This window comes from Jatropha curcas, chromosome 1, assembly GCF_041381405.1.
Source record: "Jatropha curcas cultivar XTBG-Jc1 chromosome 1, XTBG_Jcur_1.0, whole genome shotgun sequence".
In the NCBI taxonomy this organism is placed as follows: Eukaryota; Viridiplantae; Streptophyta; class Magnoliopsida; order Malpighiales; family Euphorbiaceae; genus Jatropha; species Jatropha curcas.
The window spans coordinates 1740805-1767246 of NC_143151.1; the positions used below are offsets into that span (position 1 = coordinate 1740805).

Here is a 26442-nt window from a genome sequence, read left to right on the forward strand (position 1 = left end):
CTTGAACATGTAACACGTTGGCGAGTACTATTGCATAATGCTTTACCCACGTATGCCACCAGCGACGAGCTCGAAATTAAAATTAGGGTTGAAAAAAATTTCAAGAATTTAAAAGGTGAAATTGAAAATTTGTACTATTTTTGGGATAAAAATAAAAAATTGTCAATATTTTATGGCTTTTCTTAAAAAAAATTTTGTTGTGGGGCGAGGCCACCTTGGCCCCCTGGCTCAGTCAGTGTATGCCGTTTTTTAGGTTAATTTTTTCCTGGTGAATGCGGAGTAGGTATCTATGAATTTTAAACTACACAAAATCTGTATTTATTTATAATTATACTATTATATTCATCCTTCGTCCTTAATTAGTTTAAGCATCCGTTTAAATATCAATATCCTTAATTCATTCGAACTCATTTACAATTTTACTATACATACTCATTCTAAACTCATTTCTTAGACAGGTAGGATTCTTAAATTTAAAACTATTCAAAAAACTAATTTAAAATATGTTATTTATTAATAGATGGATAGAGTGTTCGTGGATATCTATGACCAAATCTGCTTAATATAGCATTTATTTAGAGATCTATATCCATATTATACTTATATCCGTTGCAGATAGTAATTTTACTATCTGCACTCTCATCAAACAGATCAGATTAAGGTAGATATTCTAAAATACTCGTCCCGCTTCCATCGCTAGGAATTGGAGCATTGCCTACCTTGACATGAGAATGTAAGATTTGCTAGCTAATGCTATTAGAGCTGCAATTGAAAAACAGGTTAGTGATATTACATGTAACCCATTTCCAATTAGGTTGGATTGGTGGGAATGATTAGGAACTCTTACCAAGTTATTTTGAGATGTGATAAATATTTAATTTGTCAATTTTGACAAAAACGTTTAGATATGTACACGACATTGTCGGTTGCCAATAAATGGACTCGCTTCCTAAATGAATTGGATTTTTTATTTTCAAAGACATTATTGTCTCACATGTAAACGTAATATACTTCTTTTTTCTAATATAACAATTAAACGCTAATAAAACATTACTTCAAAGACAGTTAACACTACCAAAACAGCTAAATTTATATAACAGTTATTAAAAAAAAAGAAGAGATTTTGGAGTGGTAAAAGACTCAAATTCATAAAAATAAGACAAACTTTCAATTCTATAAAATAATTAGTAATAAAAAAGCACATAAAGAATTAGACAAACTTGGAGATTTCCAAAAAGACACATAAGCATTGGGTATTTGCCATGTCAGAAAATGAATATCATATTAAAACCTCATGCAATGTGACGATTTTAGTATTTTGACTTATTTTATTAATAAAATAAAAATTCTAATTTTTTAATTAAAAAAAGGTAGTGTGTGACATTGCTTTAATCATAAGGTTAGCTAAGATTTAAATAACAAAACACCAACCAAACCAATCATATCTTTTATTCAAATTTTCAAAATTGTTATATTCAATCTTTGCTGTTTTTTTGCTCTGTAGTGGTTGGGATTTTCCCATGCTTCCTTTAGAAACAAGACTGTTAGCTGAGAATTCCCCTTTTAAAAATAATAAAAAAATTATTATTTGACACTTTTTATATTTATATATAATAAACTGTAGCCAATTATTTATTGTAGACCAAAATTGCTTTGGCTGATTAGGCATGTCTCTTTGAGGCATGCAGGGGAGCTTCAATTATTTATTATTGATTATTATTATTATTATTTTCTATTTTTCCTAAAAGCTCTAATATTTTAATTATGTATATATAGATTAATTTAAAAAAATAAAATAAATTTGGAGTTGGTAATAATGATAGCCACTTGGATAAAACAATGAGCACCAAAAACAAAATACAAAGAAACAGTGGGTTGTCTGAAAATGCACATGTATAGAACAGATCTGCATTTCCAACTCAAGCAATTTCCATTAATTTTTACAGCTTTTCAAAATTAAAAAAACAGATTTTCTTTATTTTTTTTCCTAAAAATGCTATTGCAATATGCAATAGAAGTATGGAAACTTTCTAAAATTCTTTCTAAATTAATCTTTAGAGTAATCTTTTCTTTTCCTTTTTTTCTAATTCTCCACGTCAGAATTATAAATATAGTCGATTAGAACTAGCTGAGTTGTAGGGATTGGAGGATTTTTATACGTACGATAATGATAATCTTCTTATTAATTATTTAATATTTATAATTTTTTATACATAATCCTTTTTCTAGATAAATACTTAAAAGAAAAATTATCAACATAATCATTTTCCAAATATTAAGGATAGAAACCTAAATAGGATTAAACTCCATAAATGACCTAATCAAGTTTATCTTAAACTGTAATGGTGTAAAATTACTGAGTTAAACTGTAATTAGAATTCCTTAAAGCTTATTAAAAACGTAAACTCCAAGTCTTTCCGCCGTTTAAATTAGTTTCCTTTATCCAATTATCTAATTTATGATTTATCCATTTATCTAAAAATCGATAAAAATAAATTTGAATTTTATTTTCTTTATTATTTTTAATTACCATTCAGCTCCGTTCCTCCTCCTATAAATATCGTCAACTTCTCCTCCTTTCCCTCTCTCCGAATCCTCTACTCTACAATACATACACTTTCTCTTTCTCTGTCTAACAGTTTTCTTCTTATTTTCTCTTTCTAATCTTCCCGCGATGGCATCTACAGTGTCCAATGGCGTCTCCGACAAATCTCTCATAGTCAGCTTCGGTGAGATGCTGATCGACTTTGTCCCGACTGTGTCCGGCGTCTCTCTCGCCGAAGCACCTGGTTTCTTGAAGGCACCCGGTGGTGCCCCAGCCAACGTCGCCATCGCTGTGTCCAGACTTGGCGGGAAATCTGCCTTCGTCGGCAAGCTTGGCGACGACGAGTTTGGCCACATGCTCGCCGGGATCTTGAAGCAAAACGGCGTGATCGGTGATGGTATTAACTTTGACAAGGGAGCAAGAACTGCTTTGGCTTTTGTGACTCTACGCGCCGACGGAGAGCGTGAGTTCATGTTCTACCGGAATCCTAGCGCTGATATGCTCCTGAAACCTGAAGAGCTCAATCTTGAGATCATTAGATCTGTAAGTAAATTAGCGATGTTCTTTTACTTGTTCATCTTGATTCTGGTTCCGGCCGGAGGGTTGGGGTTGGAAGTGTGAGCTACGCGCCGTGGTAGTTGTTGGTGGTCTCAGATTTAGAGAGTTGCCATGTCAGCCTGATAATTAGGGGGTGGGTCCCGTGTACATCTGGATCTATTAGTAGCAAGAATCCAGCTGCAGATCTCTCACTTTCAATTACACGTATTTTTTTATATATTAATGGTAAATTCTCCGATATTTAAGCATGGATCTTAGGAGTTGATATTGCTAATGTCACCGACAGTGACATATAACTAAATCCTCTCCGCTTCTGGAGATACTGATTCCTCTCCCTCCGTCTATAATAACTGTCGATCGGTCACGTGAGCAAGGTGTTGATCTCACGTGCCAAGTGTCAAGGGATCTTTTTTAGTTTTGAGAGATTGTGGGTTCTACTCGAGAATCTAATATGAGTTGTTCTTTTGCTCTTTATTTGTATTGGTCCCACGTCAATTTAGTTGGTGGCGTGGCAATTTAGAAAATTGCTTCGGATTTTGAGGGCATAACAGGACTTTGAAATGTTAGATCCGTCAATTTTTGTGTTGAATTAAATTGTTTAATTGCATCCACGCGCCTGCTAGGAAGGCGAGTGGAATCAATTAATCTCTAGTGTGTACAAAAGCTATCGAATTTTCTGCTTTCTTAAACGGCGGATGATTCATGCTAGGTTTCTGCACGCGCCACCACTTATTCACGCGCCTCCTTTTTAGGTCTTGGTTCTAATTGCTGATATTTAATAAATCTGTTTGTGTATAGGCCAAAGTTTTCCACTATGGATCCATAAGTTTGATTGTGGAGCCATGCAGATCAGCACACTTGAAGGCAATGGAAGTGGCAAAGGATGCAGGTGCTCTGCTTTCCTATGACCCAAATCTAAGGCTGCCATTGTGGCCATCAGCTGAGTATGCTCGTGAACAGATATTGAGCATTTGGGACAAGGCAGAGGTGATCAAAGTCAGTGACGTTGAGCTTGAGTTCCTCACCGGAAGTGACAAAATTGATGATGCTGATGCCTTGTCACTTTGGCATCCTAACTTGAAGCTGCTCTTGGTCACACTCGGTGAGAAGGGCTGCAGATACTACACCAAGGTACTATTTTTATTTTAATCTAATCTCATTTTTGCTTTTAATTGTTAATTTTTGTTAGGTGTGTTTGCCATTTTAATGAATAATCCTAGTTAAACATATTTGACTTGTAGCTGTAGTGGGTAGGTGGTGAATTTTATGGTTATTTATATTTAAGCCTGCCTGCTTTGCTATATGTGGGACCTCAATATTTGAGAATTCCTATCCTATTTTAATAGAGGAAAAGAACTAATTTATTGCAAGTTGTATTATTTGTCCCCTATTTGTTTTATTGAACAAGATTTGTTTTTATGAAATACCACTATTAAAGGTCTTCTCTTGACCGTTAATCTAAACCCATGGGACGCAATTGTGTGGATTTTAGAATATAGTTTTGAAAATTTGACCAAGATTGCACTTGCATTGAAAAGTATTATATTTTTTTTTTTTGACATTATTGAAAAGTATTATATTAATTCCGTTTCCTATCTGTGATACATTTTTTAAACGTTTAGTTTAAATATTTTATTTGTTTTTATTCTTTCTATCGTATAAAACATTTTTGAAAAATAATTTGCCTGAAATGCAGGTCAGACATTATTATTTGTGGGGCTTGCTATGGAACATAAAATATTATTTAATGACAATTTGAGTCAGAACACTCAACTACTGCCTCGTATTTATTATTTGTATATTTTGCACATGGTGGTGGGTGGATCTGCGATCCAAATTGGAATTTGAAAGAAGACCATATTGCATTGATTTTCCCCTGTTCACAAAACACACGGCAGTAGCAATTATAAGCTGCAAACAAGTATGGTCTCAGTAGACTGTCACTATTAGATGACTTGTATTCTACTGAGGGCTTATTGCTTATAATGAATGGCAATGAGGATTTAGGTGGAGCTCTGTTCATCTGTAGTTTGATAATGCCGGTATGTGGAAATACTGTCTAAATGGACTGCTGATTAATGCTTCAATTATGGATGGATTTTGACGCGCTAACTACATTTTTTCTTTTTTTAGATTATGAATTTCATTTTTCTTCTTTGATTGATAATTAAAATGGTGGGCCGTAGCAGACTAATTCCACTATATGCTACTGTAAACTACATAACCTTGATTTGGGTTGCTGAAAATACAGGATTTCCATGGATCAGTGGAGGCTTTTCATGTCAAGACAATAGACACAACAGGTGCTGGTGATGCTTTTGTAGGAGCTCTATTAACCAAGATTGTGGATGATAGGTCTATTCTAGAGGTGAGCAGTGGGTTCACTATTTTCTCACTTTCACTTGGCTGTGTCTCTATTGGTGGACCATTATTAACGAACTGAGTCGCTAAATAATAATTACTTATAATACAGGATGAACCAAGGTTGAGAGAGGTACTAAGATTTTCAAATGCATGTGGAGCCATTACAACAACCAAGAAAGGAGCTATCCCTGCCCTTCCTACTCCGTCTGAACTCCTCAACCTAATCAAGGAGTCTGAGTCAAAATAGAGATTTGAGATTAAATTTATGCTCTTTTACGCTCTGTCCTCTGAAATTTTCCTCAATTTTAGTGTTTGCCTTTCAAGTAGATGTTCATTTAACCTAAGAAGAGGTTTTCAATCTCAAATGTTCTTGTTTCTATCTCGTAAATGTAATGATATAATACTTTTGTTTAAGGTCTTGCCCAATAAAAATTTTGATGTTTGGCTTGCACACAGTGACCATAATTTTGTGGGTAACAATGGTAGCAATGAGCATTCAGCAGTTACTCTCTTGAAAATATTGTTTGGGCAGAGGCGCATAGCTCTAACCCAACCAACTTGTATGCTATCACTTATTGTCCTGTTTACAACTTTACAACTCGTTTGTATTAAACTTATGCATGCAACCACATCAGAAGCCGCAGCAGCCCAGCAACAACAGACTGAAAATGAAGACACAATAACAATCAAATTCTTTTTCTATTACATTTAAGTCCCAACACAGCAATAAATAAAACGAAAAACGCAGAAATGGATGGCCCCTTGTAAAACTTGAAAATGTTTCCATGCAATAAATACACATATTTACAGTAAAGCCATGACAATATACTAATAAATGAAACATTCTTAAGGTGTTATCATTGTAAGCAATCATAGATGACATGCTTACTCAAGCTTCTTCCCTAAAATAAAACAAGTTTGATCCCCGAAAATAATAATTATTGTGAAAGAAATAACAATATTTCTCTTTGTAAATAGATAGAAACTAGAAAGGCCTCCATTTACAACACAATTGCTTGTGGATAGCATTCAACAACTTCCATTTGCAAAGGCCTCCAAATTTGTTTGCTTTTTTCCCACCTTGACTGCATTTCAGCTAGAAATGCCTCAGCCCACGGTTCCTTGCTTCCTCCCATGCTCAGTTCATAAGGCACAGAGAAACTGTAGTCCATGTTTGAGACAAACATGCATAATCCATCATGGAATGTAATTCCAGTAGAAAAGCAACAATATGAGGGAAAAAATGGATAATAATTTTATATGTATACTAAGATAACCCTACTTTTCTTAAATAATGTTTTCACCAATACTAGAATGACACTGACATATAAGCAATATTTTACCTCATCAATTCTTCTGGCTGTGATCCTTTATTGGGTGAAATATTCCTGCAGGAATCCACAAATTGACAATGTAAATTTTAGTTCTAGCCTCAACTATTAGCATCTACTATTTTGTTCCATACAACCAATTTTCTTCAAAGATAATCTTGAACATTTAAATTTTCTTAGACAAGACCAGCAGACTCTGCCATTTGGTTGCATTGGCTTTTAAATGATCAATAATTTAATAATAGCCTAATGAATGGGAGGCATTTTAGTTTGTGTAATATTATGGTCATTTTTTGACAGAAGGGCTAGTTTTTCAATAGAAACAAATGCGAGGGACAATTTAATTCATTTTTTACAACCATTACAAATCATCATGTGAATTCTGCATGAAAACGAACCTGCAGATTAAAATTCTGAAAATGCGAAGATACTTGGTGGAAAGATTATAAATGGCATCTGCAATGTGCTCCTTGCTGAACAAGTACACGACCGGATAACCAAGAAGCCATCTGAAGTACATTAAATTTATACTGTAAGAAGATAGCACTCAGAAAATATGGTGCTAATTTATTAATGATCCATAATAAATCAGCTACCCAATCACAATTGATACAACTACAAGCATGTGGTACATAAACTCAGACAGGCACTCATGAACAATTGAAAAATAGAGATAAAAGGTATCAAGTAGAAATGAGAGAAGATGGAACCATTTCTTAAAATAAGAAGTTACCCATTTAAAGTTGGCACAGTGACTTCAGTGTCCTTCATGCAGCTACTGAGATCAATGAATTCAGAGGATTGACAAGTTATAGGCTTATTGACAGAGGATTCAGCATTATCCATACTATTCATTGTGTGACAAGACAAAGGATCATCATTTATTTCACTGAGAGGGAAAAACAAAGAGAACAACTTCTGCACTCTTATAAGTTCTGCTGCCAATGAGCTATTTTCAGCTTGTGTTACCATCTGGATCAAAAATGAAAATGTCTTAATGTAGAGAATGTAAAAAATGAACATTCAAGGTAGTTGGTAAAATTGCAGTAACTAAAAGATTAAGTGGAAGCAACCTTCGGAGGATCATGCTCTAAGTTCACAAAGAGCAGTTTAACTTCCGCGTTCAGACTCGAGTGGACGTACTCAGCAAGTGCTCTTACATGTATCAAATATATCATATCTTCGATAACCATCACTCTTAGACGCTCAAATATGGCCAACTCCTACAAAAGTTACACATTCAACAAATGCTAATTAGAGAAAGGGGCAAAATTCTATAAGCAACATTTATGAAGGTGTTTTCTAAATAAAACTGTTCAACTCTTGTGGAGTACTATACAATATAAGACTATGTTAATTAGTTAAGAAGGTTTAATAGTGTACCTTCTTTTCTAAATTATTACACTTCCCAAAATCATTGCTTAGCCAAAAACTAGCACAAATTTACTTTGATCATTCTATTGCGTTAGTGTGCTATGTTTTCAAACATAAAACGAGGCTAGCAATTGATTTTATGTCATAATCATTGCAAGAATTAAAATTTGAAGGCCAATGAAATCAATTTGAGTTAAATAGTTTCAAGAACTAATTAAGGGCAAATCTAAACTGTGTAAAGCTGCTACTTTTCTTTTCTTTAATAAGGAAAGCAAAGAGAGATAGAATCATCCCAGTGGAGAAGCAAGTCCATTTTGTTAAAGCATAGGCAAGGGTTAATGTATAAATCTGATAAAGAACTCCTCACAACAGGTTCTTTTTTCTTTCTTTTTTTTTATTTTTTATTTTTATTTTTGATAAATAAAAAGAAGGGGGGGGGGGGGGGGTGTTGGAGTAATGGAATAAGATCCGCAAGTATGGAGGTGCTTGGTGTCATTTCTGTTTTGGTTTTTGTTTTCTGTTTTCCTATACTAAATGCTTATACCTTTGGAAAATGTGTTGATGAAAATGAAACCAAGAAAAAGCACTGTTATGGTTTTCTGTTATCGTAAAAACATTTTTTTCCCATTTTAAGCACCAAAGTAAGGAAATAAATAAATTTCAATAATAGATCTTTCTTTCATGTTTGAGAAACGCAGCCATATAAGAAAAGGGTATGTCTTTGGTCCCCATTTATTCACATAAAAAGGAAACCTCTTTGAATTTACGTACACAAGTCACAGGAGGGCTAGAACAACGAGTCACTGGTTCCAGAACAGAATCAGAATTGTTACAGATACTAGACACAATTTAAAGAGGTTTTCTTCTTTTATTTTATTTTTTCCTGTATCTTCATAAAGAAGGAAACGGTAATAATTCCTATTACCTTGGTAAGTGGGAGGTAGCAAGAGTCCAACGTGTTCATTTAATCTCTAAATCTACAGGCATAAGGGCATGACCACATACATTGAGTTAACAAAATTTGCAATATATAAAATGATAAGAAAGGAATGATTAAATACCATAGCAGTATAAGATAGTTTCGTCATGGAAGTTGGTGTAGAGAAGCCACAAACAGCAAAATTTCAACATTAGCAAGAATTTCAGCATATTAAATTACAAGTTCATATACAGAAAAGAGCCAGAGTGAAGTTCTGAAAGTAAACAAGATCAGGTAACATCTTTGAAGTGTAAATATGGTTAGATGGTTACATATTCTTGCACAATAAAGAAAGTTGAAGAGTATATCCTAGAAAGCTTTCAAAGAGATGTTTTCTGAATGAAGGAAAACCTTTGTGCTTATAAAGGTGCAGATCAAAGGAGCTGCACTAGAGAGTGGGAAACATAACACACCTACACTGCTACTGCGACAGTGATTTAAATTCTCGACACATGATCAATAGAATTCAGAAACTGGATATTAAGATGTAATATGTAATTTTCAACAGGATCATGTCCTCAAAATGGCAAATCAGTTTTTTTTGTTGTAATTGTTATATGAATCATTATTTTGTACTGGCTCAAACTGCAAATCTCTAATTTCACAAGGGGGTAATAATTCTGCGTGGCATTATTTTTGGAGAAAAATTGTGGATAATCTTATCTGACGAAGACTATTAATTTTGATTATTCTGGTATACTATTTCTTTTATGCTAAATCTAAGCGCTATTCTTTAGTGCAATAATAAGACTTCTGCAGTGGTTACCAAGTCAAGCACACTGACTTGAGCATCGAGAGCAGCCAACATGTGCAAAAAAATAAAAATGAAAGATTCTTGTAGGTAGTTCCTCCTGCTACCACCATTCGAAAGATTAATACTAACTAATGCCTAAACTTTTTGCTAAGTTGTTTTTTGCTATTGGTGCATCTCCTTCTGATCCTCAATCTGAAGGTATATACCTCAGGCAGGTTAATGCTTCATATGATTCTGTCATTTGATAAGTTTGTTGCCAAGAGGAAGAATCCTTTATAAAGAGCATACCTCGCATGCTAAACTGCCAATCAAATTTCATAGGGAAAACGTATGAAAAACATTCTGCCATAGTTAGTACATGCATAGGAGTCCCAATATCCACACTAAGACCACCAGAATATGAAAAATACAAAAATGATATAGTGACTGTTTTGGAAAATGACAATAAGCAAATCCTCCAACTATTTGGTTCTGAACATGTAATCTATTATTTCCTTTCACTTTCTTTGGGAGTTTCAAGGGATTGGCCACCATATGGAGTTCCATTTGTTGCTTGTCATAATGTAGGATTCTAATCTTATGACTATGATAGTCTTTTCAAAATTCTTTCTTTTGTTTTCCCCTATTGGCTAATTGTCATTTCTTATACCTCCTTAAGTGAAGGACGTGAGAAAAATAACACGCCATGCTGTTAAATCTAAGTCAGCAGATATCAAAATCATATTCTGCTCAATATAATTCCAAAGAATTGGTCAATCAAATCACCATAAGCAGAAATAGTTACATGTAAATGCTGTAATAAATCTGATTATAGACAGCAGTAAAACCCATCAAACTCAAATATACTACCGCTATAAACTAAAAAACAACGACATTCATGGATACTAAGATTGACTTGCTCCACTAACATAGTGAATCAGTATGGAGTCACACCTGTTGACAACATTTAAGAAGTGCACACAGATGCTCCTGCAGTTCGGGCATCTTACCACCATAATCAACCATTATAGCTGGCCTCATCTCTGTGCACAATGCTAGAAAATCTGCCAAAAGGAATTACAATCAGTTAGTTTCATGAGTATAAAGAGCTTCATAAGTAATCACATTGTAATATAGAAACCAGAACCTCTATAACTTTACTAATAACAACTTGAACTTTCATAATTGAGCCAGGCAATTAACGTTTCATATCACCATCGGCTTATTAAACCAGTGGCATAGCATATCACATGAATGTCACATTACCTATTGAAAAAACAAAGACGAAAACTTTACTAAATCATAAATAAAACACGAAAATGAAAACTAGCAATTGAAGTAAAATAAAAATAAAAATGGAAAATTCAAAAAGAAAAAAAAAAAAAAAAAGAGAGAGGAGAAGAAGAAGAAGAAACTTAGAATCTTATTACTTCCATTACTGGGATGGGAGCAGCTCTTGACAAGCCTGACAGGCAATCAAGACTGAAACTTATTTCACATAAACTCCAACTTACTTGCTGGACCCAATTCCAGTTCATTAAAAATTGTTATTTTTTCTCCCTCTTCATTTCCATAACTTGTCCTCCAAATTCTTGTTGACCAATATCTAATCATCCCCATACCAAATAGTAATAAAACCCACAAATGAAATCATACGTCGAATTTGAAAGAGACCCCGAAACCCATATCATAAAGAAGGCAAAAAACTTTGCAAAAAGAAAACCAAAAAGGAAGAAGTAATCAAAACAATTGAAGAAAATAGATTATGGAGACAGATAAATAAAATAAAAAAAACCTATTTGGATTCGACGCTTGGCTAGAGACCTGAGACGCCATTTGATTTGTGAGATAGAAGAATCCAACACTCTGAATAATTCCTCTACTTCGACACCATCCATTATGTCTCAGTTGACAGAGGAGGCACAGTCCTCCTGTTATCATTTCTAGTTTCTTAGTTCCTGTAATTCATATAAGAGAGTACACATGGCAGGCACGTGATTGGTTCAATGATGCAATATTATATGCATGTGCGAATCACGTGCCAAAAAAAAAAAAAAAAATACTACATATAGTTACATTTCTCTCAACTTTCCTATTCAGCCTTTTCTTCTTAGCGTTTTCTCACAGATTCGTTTCATTTCTTTTGTTAATAATACGTTTCTTCGATTACCAGTTGTTACTCTGCCCTGTTAAATACTCGTCGATTGAAGCTCGCTGGAACTCAGATCTCCTACTCGGATATCCGCCGGCACTCACTCACTTCCTCGATCCCAGGTTCTACTTTCAGATCCATTTCTCTCTTTCTATACTGTATTTGTATTTATACATATATCTGATTGATATCAACATATAACCTAGACGAATTGGGTTTGCCAGTAGGTTTGTATTTAATGTTTTTCCATCTCGATTAATTTGTTTAAAAAAATGATAAGGGATTAGTATTAATTTGAAACGAACACGAGTTCTTTCAGAAATTTAAGCTTGCACCTGCTTCGTAAAGTTTAGATTAACATTGGTACCTTAAAATATTAAGTTTGCACAAGCTTTATAGAGTTAAAATAGCATGGGCTATTTAAAGAAAAAAGTTTGATACTAGCTATGAATCTACAATTTTGTTCTTGAGGTAGTTGGTCGGTTGTGTAATGGAATATGGCCTATTTGTTTGGATAAAAAAGATTTTCCCAATGTGGGTTGTGACTTAAAATGTGTAATCTCTAGTGGATTCGATTGGCGATAGAGGTTTTTCGAAGTTGGATAGCATACTTTTAGTTGAATGAAACAAAAAAATGATTATGCTCAGAACTGTTGCTGAGGACTTGGTGGTAGAAGTAGGTGCCAACATTTACTTTTTTAAGTTGCAATCAGAAAACTCCAAGCTTACTGGAATGCTTGTTCATCTTTGTGGTTTTTTTAATGAGAGAAGAGAATTAATTGGATGCTTGTGGCCACATGAGGTTGTTATGGAAAATTTGGGGGTTTTAAATGTTGAGGAGCAGTGAAATTGTTTGAGGATTGAAACTTAAAATTAAGGGAAACTGCTTTGCATACATGGAGTAGATGGGGTATTACTTATTTTAACCTTGTAGTTTTTTATTTGCCAGAGATAAACAATCTTATGGGCTTGAAGGCGAGGACTTAGTATTCAGATATCAACTGTATTGAAGATAAACATGAAGACTGCTTTTCTTTCTTTTATTTTATTATTTTTTATTTCAGGGAAAAGAGAGTGTATAAACTTGTTCCGCCACAAGTTTATGTTTTCATCTGAAAATGCATAAGTTATTCCATTTTGTTCAACATGGCTAAGTAGGGTTATTCTCTTTTCTGTTTGAATCTTTTTTTCTATTTTTAATTTGTATGATCAGCCATGAATTTAATTGGACTTCTGAGAAATTTAGATGTTAATTTTGCATTATTTATGTTCTCAATTGATGAACTGAGATACTTGTTGCTAATTGGTAATTCTTGTAGAGGTGAACTTGTTCTAATTTGTTCCTCCACTTTCTTCACCTATCACAGAAATGTATAACAATGTGGGACCACAGCCTGGGGTGCCTAGGCCTCCAACAAATCCTCAGCCTAATCCATTTGGGAATGCATTCTATGGAGCTGGTTCAGGGCTTATTAAAGGTGGACTTGGCGCATATGGAGAGAAAATTCTTGGATCAAGTTCTGAATATGTGCAAAGCAATGTAAGTAGCTTGTTAAGGCTACATTTTAAACCACAATTGTGTTTGAGTTTTACATTAGCTGCCAAAAAAATTTCGAAAGAAGTTCCTTTGAAGAATGTAAAATTAGGTGATTCTACGTGCTTGTGAAGAATAACTAAAGGTACTAATTTCCACCTAAAACCTTTTGAAGTAATCTGTTATAATTATGAGGTTTGACAGGCATTAAAGTTTATGCCATTTTATCGGTGGTTGACATGATGAAATAGCACTAAAGTTTTCCTGTTTTATGGATATGCAATTGCTTCTTTTTAGCACTGAAGTACAATTTGAAGGTATATAACTTTCACATTTCTTGCAAAATGAACAGATAAGTAGGTATTTCTCTGATCCCCAATATTACTTCCAAGTGAATGATCAATACGTGAGAAACAAATTGAAGGTTGTTATGTTTCCATTCCTACACAGGGTAAGCCTTACTTCTACAATTTCTTATGATTGTCACAGACAGACAACATTTCTTGTTGAAGTGAGCATTTGTTCTTATATTCCTTTATTTTCCTTCAGGGGCACTGGACACGGATAACTGAGCCAGTGGGGGGCAGACTTTCTTACAAACCCCCGATTTATGATATAAATGCACCAGATTTGTACATTCCCTTCATGGCATTTGGTACATATGTTGTCCTTGCTGGCTTCTCATTGGGACTTAGTGGAAAGTAAGTGGCAAATATCCTCTAACCTTCTCATCTATATCTTAACATATACTGCATGAAGTACAATGCTTGTCATTCCTCTTTTTGATATATGTGTGAGCACCTTCTCTTCATATCTCTTTGATCTTATCCCTTCATAATTTTGTGTTGAGTTTGCTAGTTTGCAAGCTTAATCGACCATAGAGCCTTGGCAATATTTGGATTGCATTTCAATATTATTGGTTTTGCTCCATTAGCTGTTCTTTCTTTGGTGGTGTTTTGAAAGAGCAATATAATTACTTTATTAAGCCATAGTGTCATATAGGTAGTGGCAGGACATGGTGGCAACTGTGGTAGGTTTGACAGTGCTATCACTTCCATTACGACTACTCAACCTCCTCCGTCACTTTTCTGCCCTATATATATATATATATATATATATATATATATTATTTGCTTCTGTGTATTTATGCAAATTTGTCCGTTAATTTCTCTCTATTATATGTATATGTATTTATCTCGATTAAAGCAACAAAATGCTTCCAAAATAGAATTAAGTTCTACCTGAAGTATTTCTCGTTTTAGTTCTATTTAATGCTTCATCATGGCATAAAAGAAGTCAGTAGAATTGTAAATTTGATGCAGTAATAGCTATTTGGTATATGATTCTGAAGTGCTTCTTACAGTATGCCACGGATTTATTTGCCTTGTCAATAATGAATATATTCCATTGTTCTTGTTTTGCAATCTTTTTCCCGATCTATTGTGTTTGGCACTTTATATCATTAATCTTCATGTTCAATATTTTATGTAATACGCAGGTTCAGCCCAGAAGCCCTCAATTGGCTGTTTGTGAAGGGATTACTTGGCTGGTTTCTGCAAGTTGCATTGCTCAAAGTAACACTTCTTTCATTGGGCAGTGGAGAAGCACCCTTGTTAGACATTGTAGCATATGCTGGGTATACTTTCACGGGAATGTGTTTTGCTGTCCTCGGAAAGATCTTATTCAAATACTCTTACTACTTTTTGATGCCATGGACCTGCTTATGCATGGGAATTTTCTTGGTGAAGACAATGAAGAGGGTCCTTTTTGCAGAGGTGAGGAGTTATGATTCAAGTAGGCATCATTATCTCTTGCTATTCATTGCCTTGGCTCAGTTCCCACTTTTCATATGGCTTGGCAACATTACCATTAATTGGCTTTTCTAAACTCTTACCTAGTGTTATTGTAAGAAACAGTATAATGTTTGTAGATCTTTTGAAACTTCATAGAAAATTTCTGCGTTTTCGTTAATTTTTTACAGGCTATTATTTTTGCATTTTGAGTCATGTTAGTCCACTTCCCTGTTAATCCACATTGAGATTTGAAGGGTTTTATGGTGCTTCATGTGTTTTCTTAAGAATGTTTCAGTTGCAACTATTTTAGATTGTCATGTTAATAGATGGGGCAACCATTTTGTATTGCCTTATTTGTTGGTAATAGAAAATTAATTGTTTGGAAAATATTTTTCGAGAAAACAATGTTTTTCTCTGAAAATATTTTATAAGGATAACTTATTTTCTGGAAATAAACAAAGCCAAGATTTACCATGAATGATCTGGGATTGATGTATGAATTATTATTCACTACACATCAATTCTCTCTTAGAAACCCATGGAGTGAAACATCTTATACTTACAAGTACAAAAGATGGCAAAGCAAAAGTAAACCTGAAAACCCTAATTCCAAGCCTTCTTTCTGAGATTTCTCTACGGACATTCAAAGCAACTCCAATGGCCACCTCATTGATCTCCTTCACTCTCTTCTTAAGCTTCTCCTTGATTCCATTTTTTTCCTGGAAATGGTAACTGCTAAGAAATGCTCGTCTCGCCTGCCAATAATTGCGACTATGGCCATAACCATTTCCATAATTATCTTCCCAGTGACCTTCTGAAAGTTGATGAAAAGGTCTGCTTGGACTCATTTCAGGCCAATTGTAGACTATGGATGGACAAATTTGAGTAGATTTCATGGCCAAAATGTGGTTAACTGGGAAAAAAAAAAGTTATATCAGGGTATGTATCAAGAGCTGTCTTGGTTTATATATAATCTTGGGTTAAAATTTTATTATTGAGATTAGATTAGCGGTTAAACCAATTTGAATTTTTTATTATGAAGTGTTTGTGTGTTTATGTTCAAAGGTTGGTGGCTATGGTTGCACCCAAATTTTAAAATTAATATTTCTTGTTTTACTTAAATTTCTCAAATGAGTCATGCTTACCTGCAAATCCATGAATTTGTAGCAAAGAAAGATGGAACCTAAAATATCTCGCTTTTCATATTAATAAAAACTAATTAGATTATGCTTGATTGACGTTTGTAAAGTGACTTCAAATTAATTTCAAATGAAATTTGTAGTATCCGATCGCATCATATTATATACTCTCTTTGTTCTAAGAAGAAAGTTCATTTTCTATTTTCATATAGATTAAGAAATATGGTTAAACGATAATTTTATTCATATAACTTTTCAATTATGTCCATTTTAAATAGCATATGAGCAATTATTATATTTGAATGATAAATAAGAATTAACGAAAATTATTGAAAATAAAATAAAATTTAATAAGAGTATAATATATAATTTAAAGATTAATTATAATACAAAAAAGAAAAGTGTACTTTGGGACGAATCAAAAAGAAAAGATAAAATTTGTGGTCTAATTAGACAACATCAGGCTGTTACATATCCAGGACCTTTGACATAAATAGACACCTCATAAGTTCCATCCTTTCGCCTTTTCGTTTCAACTTCACTTTGGATTGGCGCTGCACTGCAAGAATACTGTTTCCACCATCTTTTAAAATTGAAAGTCAATTTGACCCACTATCACTCTATAATAATAGAGGGAAATTGATTAACTATCTTTTTGAGACGGAGAAAGTAAGACAATTATTTTAAAAAAAGTCAAATAAAATTTTTTAAACTTTTAGAGGTTAAATATAATTTTTTACAAAAAAAAATTCTTTTGTCGCGGCCCGGGCGCCTTTAGCCTCCATTAAGCTAATAACTTTTTTTTTTTTTTTTTTTTTTGGGAAACCAGATGTTTTGAAAATAAATTTTTGGAAATCACTACTATTATTTTTTGCAAAATAAAAATCTAGCTATATTACTAAATTTGTTCTCTAAATTGTTTGATCCAAAACATATTTGTAATAAAAATGTTTTATTTAAAAAACTTCATAATATCTTTTTCAAAGATAATGAGTCAAAATTTAATTTTTAATATGAAATATTTATTTTTCTCAGAGATAACAAGTAACTAAATTAAGTGAATTAGTTAAGATTAATATTTAATCGCTCATAAATTTGTATAAATTAGTTTCCAATAATTAAATTCGGTTCATCAATTAATCTGGTTTGGTTTAAAAATAATAACAATCTAAAATTTATTTTTTTAATAGAAAATCCAAATAAACTAACAAATAAACTAAAATGGGGCCCATAGACGCTGATTCAGATGATGACTAACCATTTCTATAAACAAAATAAATAAATAAAAAAAAAAAGGAAAACGAAACCCAGGTCGACGTCGTTTAAGTCTAGGGCTGTAAAAAAATGCTGGTTCGATTTTCGGTTTCAATCATTTGCTTCTTTGCTCATCCGGCCTTTGATTTCTTCTTCTCCATCTCGAATCGATTCTCTCGTCTCCCTCTTCTTTTCCAACTTCACTTTCTCTATCTCCCTCTTCTCTTCGAGCTCGATTTTCTTTTCAGACTTTTCTTGGATTCTCCTTTTCTCTGTAAGTTCTTATTTGTTTATAGATTGCATGAGTTTTGATTATTCAATCTAAAGTTTGATTTTTCAATGAGTGTTTTTCTTTTTTATTTTCTATATTTTATTTTTGAGATCTGTGGAATTTAGGATTATGTAGAGTTCACAACTTGGATTTCTTTTTTTGGGGAATTTAGTCTTTGTTATTTTTGAGATCTGTGGAAGTTAGGATTATGGGTAAAGTCCACAACTTGGATTTCATTGTTGGGGAATTTAGTTTTTATTTCTCAATTAGAGCTTAATCTGATTGAATTTCGTTATTTTTATTTGCTCATGCTGTGTGTATGTTGATTTTCGTTTTTGAGCTTCTGTTTCTTCCTTTAAGATTTCTTTATTATAGAATGTAATTTCATTTGTACTTTGCCAATTTTCAATTCTACTGTATGCATGTATATGATTGTAGTTTAGTTTGTGTCAGCTATCAGTTATTATTTTGATTTGAATTTAGTTTGATGCTTCTTATTTATGCTGTTGCTTATTGGGTTTGCTTAATTGCATTCCCAATCGATGGGATCTGGGATCTGTTTCAGAAATTAGAGTATTATGCTTCATTAGATGTGATGCTTGTAGATCAATCATTCAAATTTTAGAGCTCAACATACCACTAGATTAGCCTACCGCTGTAGAAACTATAGGTATGTGTACATGTAGTTTGTTGTCAATAGTTGCTTGCTGATTTCTGAGGTCGAAAAAGGCTGCTCCCTTTAATTCTTTTCATCAGTTGATACGAAATGGAACCTGTTTCAGAAATTAAAGGTTTTGCTAATCATTATAAGATTTGCAGTTTTTGATATTTGGTAGTTGAGAGATGTCTAATGAGAAGAGAAATTGAAAAGTTATACTTTCATTCTTATTCAGGGAAAGGAACAACTGTAATATAGGAAGGTTTTGAAGTGAGTATATATTCATTAGAAAAGATGCCCTCTCAAAAGATAGAGACAGGTCATCAGGACACGGTCCACGATGTGGCCATGGATTACTATGGCAAGCGCATTGCTACTGCCTCATCAGATCATTCAATCAAGATAATTGGGGTTAGCAATAATACGTCCCAGCATCTTGCTCAGCTGACTGGTCATCAAGGACCTGTTTGGCAAGTAGCCTGGGCTCACCCAAAGTTTGGGTCCTTGCTTGCGTCGTGTTCTTACGATGGGCGCGTCATAGTATGGAAGGAGGGAAATCAGAATGAGTGGACTCAAGCTCATGTTTTTGATGACCACAAATCGTCAGTCAATTCTATTGCTTGGGCACCTCATGAGATTGGTCTTTGTTTGGCATGTGGCTCTTCAGATGGAAATATATCAGTTTTTACTGCACGAGCAGATGGTGGTTGGGACACATCCAGGATTGATCAAGCTCACCCAGTTGGTGTAACTTCAGTCTCTTGGGCACCATCCACCGCACCTGGTGCTCTTGTTGGTTCTGGTTTGCTTGACCCTGTTCAGAAGCTTTGCTCTGGTGGTTGTGACAATACTGTAAAAGTGTGGAAGCTCTATAATGGGATCTGGAAGATGGACTGCTTTCCTGCTCTTCAAATGCATACTGATTGGGTAAGAGATGTGGCATGGGCACCCAACTTGGGCCTCCCAAAGTCGACTATTGCTAGTGCTTCTCAGGATGGAAAGGTTATTATATGGATAGTCGGGAAGGAAGGGGATCAATGGGAGGGCAAGGTCTTACATGATTTCAAGGCTCCTGTTTGGAGAGTCTCATGGTCACTCACTGGTAACATATTGGCTGTTGCTGATGGGCATAACAATGTGACACTGTGGAAAGAAGCTGTAGATGGAGAATGGCAACAGGTGACTACCGTCGATCCCTAGGGACCAAGTATTGCAAACAAACTTTTTTCCTTTGATACTTTGTTGTGCTTTAGTTGCATTGCATTTCAAATGATTAGAACCTGTTTTTCCTTGATATTATTCTGTAGTTGGAGTGTTTATGTGGGATATTTGAGTCTTCAGGTTTTGGACCAGAGTTTGGCAGATAGAATGGATATTGTACTCGGCATCTTATATGTTCATTTTTGTTTTATGTGAATTAACAGATCATTTCCGTTACTGTCATGTAGCTTGCCATGTCAAACACACATATTTTTCTGACTCAAAACAGACTTATGCATCCTTATTCCTAACATAACGCTTGTATCCTTTTTCCTCTGCCTTTCTCTAAACCTTAATTGTCTCTCTTTGTTCTGCTCTTTACTTTAAATTTGAGAGAGAGAGAGAGGAAATATATTAAATTAAAAAAAATTTTAGCGTGCCTATCTTTCTGGCAGCTAAAATACACTTACATACTATTTTAAGTTAATTAATTTCATTGCTTTTGATGCTTCTGATTATGCTGTTGCGTGTTGGTGGAGCTTTAAGTGTATTTCTGGGTTATGTAATGAGTGGAAAACCTGTGTAATCTGAAGAATCTGTCAAGAGGACTCGAGGATCGGAATGATCCACTAAACCTTATTACAGATGCAGGAGTACAAATCCAATTCAAGCATATTATAAGAGTCCTATAGTAATCCATCTTTCTACTCATGGCGTGATATACTTCATTTCTGGAAAAGTAGGGCGTTGCGTACAAGGAGTGAAGATTGAGATAAATGATTTTGCACCGCGGCTTCTGTAGCTTTTCCGGTCACTAATCCGTTGCCGGAATAACCATAACTCGTAATAAATAGGCATAACTTATGAATAAGTATCTTAATAGGCTTTAGTCATGAATTTGTGCCTTTGTACGTTGAATTATACTGCTATTAGAGAAATTTTTGTTTGCAACTTCCTATTGAAACAGAGAATAAAAATTATTGGGGATATTTAAGTAAATCTTGAAAATGATTAACTCCAGACATGTTATGTACGGATAATTTTATTTTATTTTAACGAGTAACGTAATTATGCTAGTTCAATATGGTCCAAATATTAATTATTTAATCCATTTTTGCTTAAATGATATGTATTTTTACCAAAAACTTTTTCTAATTAAGTAATATCATTTAAATATAAAAATCTTAAATACAAATCTCAAAAGATAATTAATATTTAAATAAAAATTTGAACTTAATTATTTTATTATATATGTAGTTTGATAAAATGGTTAATAAATTGAAGAGGATAAAAAAAATGACACATTTGTTAATTATATTAAAAGCTACCTTATATATTTATCAAGTAATAAGCAAAAATGAAAGTACAAAATATATTTTCAAGAAATTTGCTTCCTAACCTATTACAGAAAAAAAAAAAATTTTATTTTAATATTTTTAAAATTCTAAAAATTCTTGTGGGTTCCCTAATGTTATTTTATTAGAATATCTTATAGCATTTTGTGAATCCAAATTTATATATTTTAAAAAATGCATTAAAAGATGTAAAGACTTTTATAAAATACTTCATTGTCTATATATTTTCTTCAATTATAAATAATCTTTAAGGGAATAATATATAAAGTCATCTAATCAAAATATATTGAATTAAAATAGGCTCTCTTTGAATGGGAAAGAAACTATAAACTAAACAAAATAGATTTGAGGATTAGGTCATGGTAATTAACTTGAGCTTAATTAACCATAAATAGATCATATTCGGTATTAATTTATAAGATTTGGTGAAATTTACGCTGAAACCATTACTAATTGTGTCAATGTGAAGCCAAAATTAATATAATGTTATAATGGAATCCATTAGAATAAAATCCTAAGTGATTTTAGTATATCTGAATAGATCAGATTCAGATACATTAGGATCGTAAATATATTCTAACAAAATCATCAATTGATATTATAAATATTTTACCTTATTTTTAACCAAATTTTATTCCATTAATATTTTGAATATTTAATATTACAAATAATTAAATCTATTTAAAAAATAATTAAGTAACATATGTAGTTATACATAAAATAATTATTTTGATAACAAAACCAAAATTATTAATAGGAAAAATAAACAAATTCTTGACCGCCAAAAAGTAATTAAAACTAAACATTATATATAGAGAGAAAGATATGATAAGATAAAGCTTGCCCGTAATAGGATTCTAATTTCTAATTAGAATGGAACAAAACTTCTCAATTAGTATTACTAATATATAGTTATTTTAATATATTTATAATATTAAAAATAATATAGTTTATAGTATATAGAATAATATGTATCAACTTACCCTTCATAGAATGATTGTAAAGAAATATATATCAACTTATCCTTAATAGAATATATTTATTAAAGATAAATATTAATTATTTATTTACTAGTCAAACATAATAATAAACTTTAGTAATAAAATAATATGATCAATGCAAATTGTAAATAGCACCTGTGTAATCACTTAGTCTCGTTTGATATAATTAATTATATTCTTACCATATGTTTATTATAATCTTATCATATTTAAAAAATAAATAGAATATAAAATGATACATTATTTAAAATAAAAATATTTGTCACATTTTGCAATAACATAATTGCATATAAAATCTTATATTTAAATATACTAAATAAAGAATTTATATTTAAATAGGAAAATTAATAATTACTCAAAATTAAATTATCTTTATTTTTCCAACCAGTAAAATCAATCCATAAATTTAGTAGCAACATACATACTAACTAAATAATTTATATTTAAATAAAAAATCTAATAACTAATCAAAATTAAATTACATTTATTTTTCAACTAAGATAATATAAATCTTTCCATATTTATTTAATTTGATGTAGAAACTAGGCCAACATTCCTTCTTTAGTTTTCTTGACAGCTTGAAAATATTATTGTATTGTATTATTTAACTAATTTTTCCTTAATAGTTAGATTGTGTACATTATATTTTTCTCTAAAAATCAAAATCGAACCAAATACTTTAAAAACGCAATTTAATATATCGATTTAGTTCGATTTGTTATCAATTTTGTTCAGTCCTATCCCTTCCCATCTCTATATAAGAAATTGTATTGAACCCAAATGTTTCAAAAAGAAAGAAAGTAGTTCTCTTCTGCTTTGCCCTAATTCAAAATTTCTTAGTCATGGGTATTATGAAAAGAATCATGAGCTTGGGTATTATTATGTGTATGCTACTCAAAGTAGCTATGGCATGGAATCTCACAGTTGGAGCCCCAAATGGTGGGTGGAATTCCAAAACCCAGTTACAAGCGTGGGCAAACTCGAAGTTCATCTTAGTTGGAGATAATTTGAGTAAGTTGCTAATTGCCTCCATTTCTTTTGAATTCCAATAATAAGAAATTCATATTAATTGATTTTTTTGTTTCCCAATTTATATTTTCTTTAGAAAATGGTATAAGATATCGTAAATATTTGAAAAGATGAAAACTGTAATCAGGAAGTCGAATTAGTATTATAAGACAAATATTCGGCTCTTAGATTATTAATCTAAGAGAGCTCTCTCACTCTTTACATTAGTGAAATGATCTATCGGAATGCATTTGATTAGTCTGCTTAATCGACTTTTTAACATTGCATCTATTTTAATTGCAGTTTTTGTTTATGAGCCTAGCGAGGACAATGTACTTCAAGTATCTAAAGAAGATTTTTACGCATGCGAGAGTAAAAATCCAATTCAAGCACACAATAAGAGTCCTACAGCAATCAATCTTCCTACCCTAGGCCTGATATACTTCATTTCTGGAAAACCAGGGCGTTGCAACCAAGGAGTGAAGGTTTGGATAAACGTTCTTAAACCGCCGCTTCTCTAGCTTCTCCGGTCACTAATCCGTTGCCGGAACAACCATAACTCATCTCCAACAGGATCATGAATTATACTGCTATTTAGAACAACTTTTGTTTGCAACTTTATATTGAAATAAAGAATAAAAATCATTGGAGATATTTTAATTAAAGTCTCTGAAAAAAATAAGTCTTGACGTATTATGTGCAAATAATTTTTATTTTATTTAACGTAATTCAATATTATTTAAATATTAATTACTGAATTTAGTTTTACTTAAATATGATGTATTTTTACCAAATTTTTTCTAAAAATAAAAAAAAATCAGAAGTTATGTTTAATGATATCTATTTAATAATATACAATATTAATTTCAATATTTAATGATATATAACTAATGCGATACCGTTTTAAAAGTCATATATAATTATTATTACTAAATAATTTAAAGGTCTAATTATTAAATAGTATTTCTCTTTCATTTTCTTTTAGGACCGTATCTAAATGAGAAGAAAAATATATTTGGCCATGTTAGACACGGTCCTAAAAGAGAAATTATCTAGATTTTAGATTTAACATGAAATACAGCTGTTTTAATTGGAAAATTTCTTGAAAAAATATATATATTTAATTATTTATTTAAATATTTGCACCTAAATTGATATGAAAATAAATAATAATGGAAAATTGGACTTCTTGTCATTAAATAGGAGCATTTTAATGGCATTTCCATTTTCAAAGTCTTCCAAGACTTGCATAGTTGACTAGACAAAACATATTATAAACTAGGGTTGTATCCATGCTATATATATATATACCATAGAAAAGCTCTAACAAAAGCACATACATTTCCAACTTATAGTGATCTTTCAAAGGTTTATACCTCTAAATCAAAGAAATGGCTAGTTATGGAGATAATCGAAAGCCAAGCACCATCGGAGTAGCCGCTTCTGCAATTTCGTTGGATGAATCGAAGAGTTCGAGTCTGACAAAAAATTTAGGTCAATTTTTATCATATTGTTCGTATTTTTTGTGGGTTCTACTCTTTATTAGCTTTATTATAAGGCAATGGCATACAATTTCTTTGATTTGTATGGTCATTATGACTTATATGGCTTCACCCTATGTATTAATGTTGGGGTTAAGGTTAGGGATAGTGTCTAATTCCTATAAGTTGCTCCATAGTGTCACTAATAGATGTTTAGTACTTATTTTAGTGATTATTGTGACTCTACTTGGCTCATCTTAGTTAAAGTGAGATTGAAAGTAGAGAATGATTTGATATTGTGTTATTTTAATATTTTGATCAAACAATATGTATCAAAGGTTAATATTTTCATTGGGGAAGTATGTTTCCAATGGAAAAGTTGTTGTAATTTAATTTGCTTTTTTAAAAATGTAATGCAAAATAAGACAAATTTGTTATATTTAGAATTTATTTACCATTATCTTTACTAGATAAATAAAATATAAATTAGTATTAAGTAATTTCTCAAATTTAACATATGTTCCTTCAATTTCTCTCTAAATTAGAGAGATTTGAATTTGTTGGCTTAGAGGAAAAAAATAAAAATTTGATCCAAAGCCTAAAAGCTTGAAAAGCTCTCTTTTTTTTCTTCCACGGGCAGCCACCCATGAGCTCTCATCTGTGGTCAACCCTTTCTCTTTTTTTTTTTTCTTTTTTTTTACAAATAATCCACATATCTGAGTTATTGTCGTCCATATCTTGGGATTTATTGTTGCCCATATTTTGAAATTTTATTCTCGGATCTAGTTTTGAGTTATTGTTATCACCATTATGATGATTTTGTCTAGCATTTTTCGTTATTTGGATAGTTATGCAAAAACAAATGTAGATCTCCTCTACAATAGAAGGAAGAAATTTAAAGGTAGTCAGATCGAACTTGTAGAAAGATTACGGAATCAAAAAATGCTATGAATAGCTACCAAGTGGAGCGAGCAATCGATGACGCAAATATTATACTTTGTTAACTCAATCAGATACTTCAAACCTATAAGTAGTTTAATATTAGATTTTCTATACAAAAATATAGAAACATATTGATCTGTATTTCATATCTGCATACAGTTTCCTCTTAATAGAATTTCTATTTTAATTTCTTCTAAAAAAATAATTTTTATTTTCTTTTAATCTCTCGAAGAAAAGAAAATTCAATTTTTATTATTTTCCGTATTATTTTCTTTCTCCTCTTTTTTTTTTTTTTTTTTCCACTTTTCCAGACAAAAAAAGTTGAAAAACCATGTATTTAGAAAAAGGAATGTTTGGGCACAGAAATGTAAATTTTGAAATGGGATAATAAAGGACACCATCATTATTTTATTATTATTATTATAAATGGAAAAAGAATACTCATTCAACATTATGAAATAAATATTTTATTATAAGGAAAGTAGTAAGTGATACTCCATTTTTCTTTTTTTCTCATGGAAAATGTTTAACTAATTGAAAAAGCATGGAATGAATTTACACACTCAACTTCTCAAGTATGAACAAAAATTTTCCTTGTCTAAGCATTTATGCATAATTTTATCTTTAATATAAATTTAAGGAAAAAATTGAATAATTTATATATATTAAAAGATGTAATGCTCAATAGAAGATAATTTCAATTGAATAATTTATTAAGACTTCAATTAATTCAATGTTATTATTTTTTCATTATTTTTTTCTTATAATAC

At 32.0% G+C, this 26442-nt stretch overlaps 4 protein-coding genes and 1 non-coding gene across 9 annotated transcripts; 4 read left to right on the top strand and 1 right to left on the bottom strand.

Moving 5' to 3' along the window:
- Positions 1 to 2565: 2565 nt before the first annotated feature.
- LOC105628397 (pfkB-like carbohydrate kinase family protein) lies at positions 2566 to 5918 on the top strand. The gene is made up of 4 exons (XM_089716064.1): positions 2566 to 3088; positions 3902 to 4234; positions 5355 to 5471; positions 5577 to 5918. Exons 1-4 carry the CDS (start codon positions 2675 to 2677, stop codon positions 5712 to 5714), a joined length of 1002 nt encoding a protein of 333 aa, XP_089572190.1. The 5' UTR covers positions 2566 to 2674; the 3' UTR covers positions 5715 to 5918.
- A 311-nt stretch (positions 5919 to 6229) lies between these two features.
- On the bottom strand, positions 6230 to 11839 carry LOC105628398 (uncharacterized). 5 transcript variants are annotated; one of them, XM_020677065.3, is made up of 9 exons: positions 11680 to 11834; positions 11032 to 11150; positions 10839 to 10948; positions 9098 to 9149; positions 7872 to 8021; positions 7532 to 7770; positions 7197 to 7307; positions 6811 to 6855; positions 6230 to 6628 (listed from the first exon to the last, which is right to left on the bottom strand). In XM_020677065.3, exons 4-9 carry the CDS (start codon positions 9134 to 9136, stop codon positions 6469 to 6471), a joined length of 744 nt encoding a protein of 247 aa, XP_020532724.1. In that variant the 5' UTR covers positions 9137 to 9149; positions 10839 to 10948; positions 11032 to 11150; positions 11680 to 11834; the 3' UTR covers positions 6230 to 6468. The 5 variants fall into 5 exon arrangements, with proteins under 5 accessions (XP_020532724.1, XP_020532723.1, XP_089572279.1 ...); XM_020677064.3 differs by lacking the exon at positions 9098 to 9149 and having other exon boundaries at positions 11680 to 11833; XM_089716153.1 differs by lacking the exon at positions 9098 to 9149 and having other exon boundaries at positions 11709 to 11798.
- Positions 11840 to 11972: 133 nt separating this feature from the next.
- Positions 11973 to 15541, top strand: LOC105628399 (Integral membrane HRF1 family protein). The gene is made up of 5 exons (XM_012209799.4): positions 11973 to 12158; positions 13404 to 13576; positions 13923 to 14021; positions 14120 to 14271; positions 15069 to 15541. The coding sequence occupies exons 2-5, from the start codon at positions 13406 to 13408 to the stop codon at positions 15454 to 15456; spliced, it is 810 nt and encodes a 269-aa protein (XP_012065189.1). The 5' UTR covers positions 11973 to 12158; positions 13404 to 13405; the 3' UTR covers positions 15457 to 15541.
- Positions 15542 to 17889: 2348 nt separating this feature from the next.
- On the top strand, positions 17890 to 20122 carry LOC105628400 (protein transport protein SEC13 homolog B). Its single transcript, XM_012209800.4, has 2 exons — positions 17890 to 18030; positions 18921 to 20122. The coding sequence occupies exon 2, from the start codon at positions 18980 to 18982 to the stop codon at positions 19883 to 19885; it is 906 nt and encodes a 301-aa protein (XP_012065190.1). The 5' UTR covers positions 17890 to 18030; positions 18921 to 18979; the 3' UTR covers positions 19886 to 20122.
- Positions 20123 to 22919: 2797 nt separating this feature from the next.
- LOC105628401 (uncharacterized) lies at positions 22920 to 23914 on the top strand. Its single transcript, XR_016322855.1, has 2 exons — positions 22920 to 23252; positions 23553 to 23914. It is a non-coding gene; the product is annotated as an uncharacterized LOC105628401 (transcript).
- The last annotated feature ends 2528 nt before the right edge of the window (positions 23915 to 26442 follow it).